Source organism: Buceros rhinoceros, unplaced genomic scaffold, assembly GCF_000710305.1.
Source record: "Buceros rhinoceros silvestris isolate BGI_N320 unplaced genomic scaffold, ASM71030v1 scaffold42430, whole genome shotgun sequence".
NCBI classification, from domain to species: Eukaryota; Metazoa; Chordata; class Aves; order Bucerotiformes; family Bucerotidae; genus Buceros; species Buceros rhinoceros.
This window is the reverse complement of record NW_010389767.1, coordinates 3,427-6,153: the sequence shown is the minus strand read 5'-3', so window position 1 is coordinate 6,153 and position 2,727 is coordinate 3,427. Positions and strand designations below refer to the sequence as shown.

Genomic DNA, 2,727 nt, shown 5'->3' with positions numbered 1-2,727 from the left:
GCAGAAACAGAACACGTAACACTTCTGGGTACATCCTGAGGGTCAGCATCTGTCCCCAAAGTTCCCCTGAAAAGGCTGAACTGCCAGATCTGTCCTCCACAGCTCAGCTCCCTGTTGGACCTCTCAGCTGACAAAGAAAACAGCAAAAAGCTCCCCCTTGCTCCCATGCAGATCTCCTCCACGCTCCCACCATGCCCATGGCCCCCACAGCTCCCCCTGCATGGGGTGCAGAAAAGGAAACAAGACAGGGTTCATCAGAGACACCCCCGAACACAAGCAGCAGCTCACCACCTACCCAGATGAGGTTTCACCAACGTTATCACCTTCCTCCTCCTCTTCCTCCTCCTAGGAAACAAAAAACCAAAACAAACCAAAACAAACCTCACCATGACACCTCACTGCAGGGGCAGGTCTCTGCCAGGGGTGAGGCTGGGCTGTCCAGAGCCTGCTCTGGAGCAGCAGGGCAGCCCCTGGCCCCATCATAAGACACGGTCACCCCCCAGGCATGGCACAGACAAAGGGTGCCCACACAGGGCAAGATGGCACCTGCAGTGCTGGGCTGCTGAAATCCTGGTGGCTCAGGCACACAGCCACACAAGGTCAGAGACAGACAGTGGCTCCTTGCACATCCCCTCTGGCCAGCAGAGCAAACACCGCTGTGAGCAGGGAGCAAGCCAAGGCAGCCGCTGCCCCCAGAGCGCCTCTGCCCAGAGACTTGTTGCAGCTGGAGGGCTGGGCAGAGAACACCCAGGGTCAGGCAGAAAGCGAGGGTGACCCCAAGCTGGGCCAGCACTGGAAGCACAAGGACCAGTGTCCAGCCCCTCCTGGGCGGGGACACAGTGAGATCGGCAACACTAGCAGTGCTCTGGTAGGCTCTGGACAGGCAGAGGCTGTAGTGCACATGGGCAACGCTGAGCCTTAGCCCAGGCTGGCAAGGTGTTAACCAAAGGGTCCTCTCCTCCAGAGACAGCGTCTCGCCCCTGCACAGCACCAAGTGTGCAAAGCAGGTCCCAGCACCCTGTCTGGCAGGGCCAGCAAAGCGAGGTGAGGGCTGCGGCGATGCTGGGCCTGGCAGAACAGCTCCTGGAGCAAAGGCCACCTGAGGAACCGCGCCTGCCCCGGGAGCCAGCAGAGCACAGGGCCCCTCTCCACATCAGGCCAGCGTGCGTGGGAGGCTGCGCAGACACCAACAGCATCCTGGAATGCCAGGAAGAGAGAGTCAGGGTTACTCTTTTCCTGCCCTAATGCGAGACAGCCCTGGGCATGGGCCAGACTTGCACATACTGTACCCCAAACTGGTGTCTGAAGGGAGGGCTCCCCGGGGGGTCTGGCTCACTGGGTCTGCCAGGCTCACTGCTCTCCAAGGCACAGGAAGGGTGAAGGGGCTGTTCCTGCCTAGAGCCTGGGACGGGGCAAAAGCAGCAGAGTTAGTGCCTGTACCTGGAGAGTGCCCAGCAGGGGATGTACAGGCAGGAGTGCGGACAAGGGACAGGAGCCCCTGCTGTGCTCGGGGCAGGATGCAAACAAGGGTGTGGGATCAGTGCTCAGGGCAGGTGCCACAGGGTCCCGGGCTGTGCTGCAGCTCAGCAATGCAGAGTAGTTCAGCGTGGACAGAAGGATGCCCCCCACCCCAGCCAGAGACAGGGCAGGTCCCGACAGGGTGGAGTGACAGAGAACTCTATGGCAGGGACAACACTCTCCCTGCACATTGTGTCTCATAGCCAGGCCGTGATCCACCTCTCCTCCCCACAGCCCAGGACAGGGTCCCACTCGGAGACCCTGGGGCTGGGCAGAGGGACATGTTTGAGAAACTCCTCCTACCTGCATTTGCAGCTTCCCAGAGATCCAGTGCCATCTGGAAGGCCTGGGCCACAGTCAGAGTCACGGCCTGGGCCTGTGCACAAGACAGAGAGGGAATGTCTGCTTCCCCCTGGGCCCTCAAGCCAGGACAACCCCCCGGTCACAAGATCCGACAGACCCCAGCCTCCCTCGCTGCCCTCCTCTGCAGGGCACACACACGGGAGGCCAGAGCTCAGTGTGGTGTCTGCCCAGCCATGTGGGCCAGCCACCCCCAGAGGGGATCCCAGAGGAACTGGGACAGAAGAACCTCGTTTCGCTCACCACTGGCCCCAGCAGTGTGTAAGCACACATGCTCCCTGGCTCTGTTTCCAGCTGAGGTGCACAGAGGTCGGGGCCTTCTCTCTGCAGAGGGGCAGAAGGAAGGTCCTTGCTCCCACCCTGACCTTGCAAAGCCCAGAGCAGAAAGGAAGTGCTTACGATCTTCTTCTTGGGCGAGAGGAAGGCATGGCACTCCAGCGCCCCGCTCTCCTGGCTCTGCGCAACATAAGCGAAGACTTTGTTCTGCAGTTTGTCTGTTGTGCAGTAGGAGATCCTGGGGGCACAGAGGAGCTGCTCAGGGCAACAAGGGACCCCAGCACACATCTACCGCTGCACTCCCAGCACTGCTGACAGCCCAAGTCTGTCGCCACCCCCCAGCAAGACCCAGAGGCTGCCTGGCATCTACAGCCGCACCCACAGGCACTCCCTCTCACACTGTCCTGGTGTGCTCCCCGCTCCTCCGATGCCCAGTTCAACCCAGGGTATGAGACCAAAGGATCACAGCGCGGGTGGGTAATTGCTTCTAAGGATGTGGTGGGAGGCCAGGCAGCAGAATGGTCTACCGTAGCACAACAACGCTGGTGTTGAGACCCAAATTTTGCACCAAAG

At 60.6% G+C, this 2,727-nt stretch overlaps 1 protein-coding gene across 1 annotated transcript in view; it reads right to left on the bottom strand.

The window, feature by feature from the left end:
- Positions 1-309: 309 nt before the first annotated feature.
- Positions 310-2,727, bottom strand: part of LOC104492686 (low density lipoprotein receptor adapter protein 1-like) — a 3,801-nt gene continuing 1,383 nt past the window's right edge. Inside the window, exons 3-5 of the mRNA XM_010135275.1 lie at positions 2,278-2,392; positions 1,822-1,894; positions 310-345 (exon numbers count right to left, since the gene is read on the bottom strand). Of these exons, the coding sequence (XP_010133577.1) occupies positions 320-345; positions 1,822-1,894; positions 2,278-2,392 (214 nt within the window). The 3' untranslated portion in view covers positions 310-319. The remainder of the gene's footprint in view (positions 346-1,821; positions 1,895-2,277; positions 2,393-2,727) is intronic.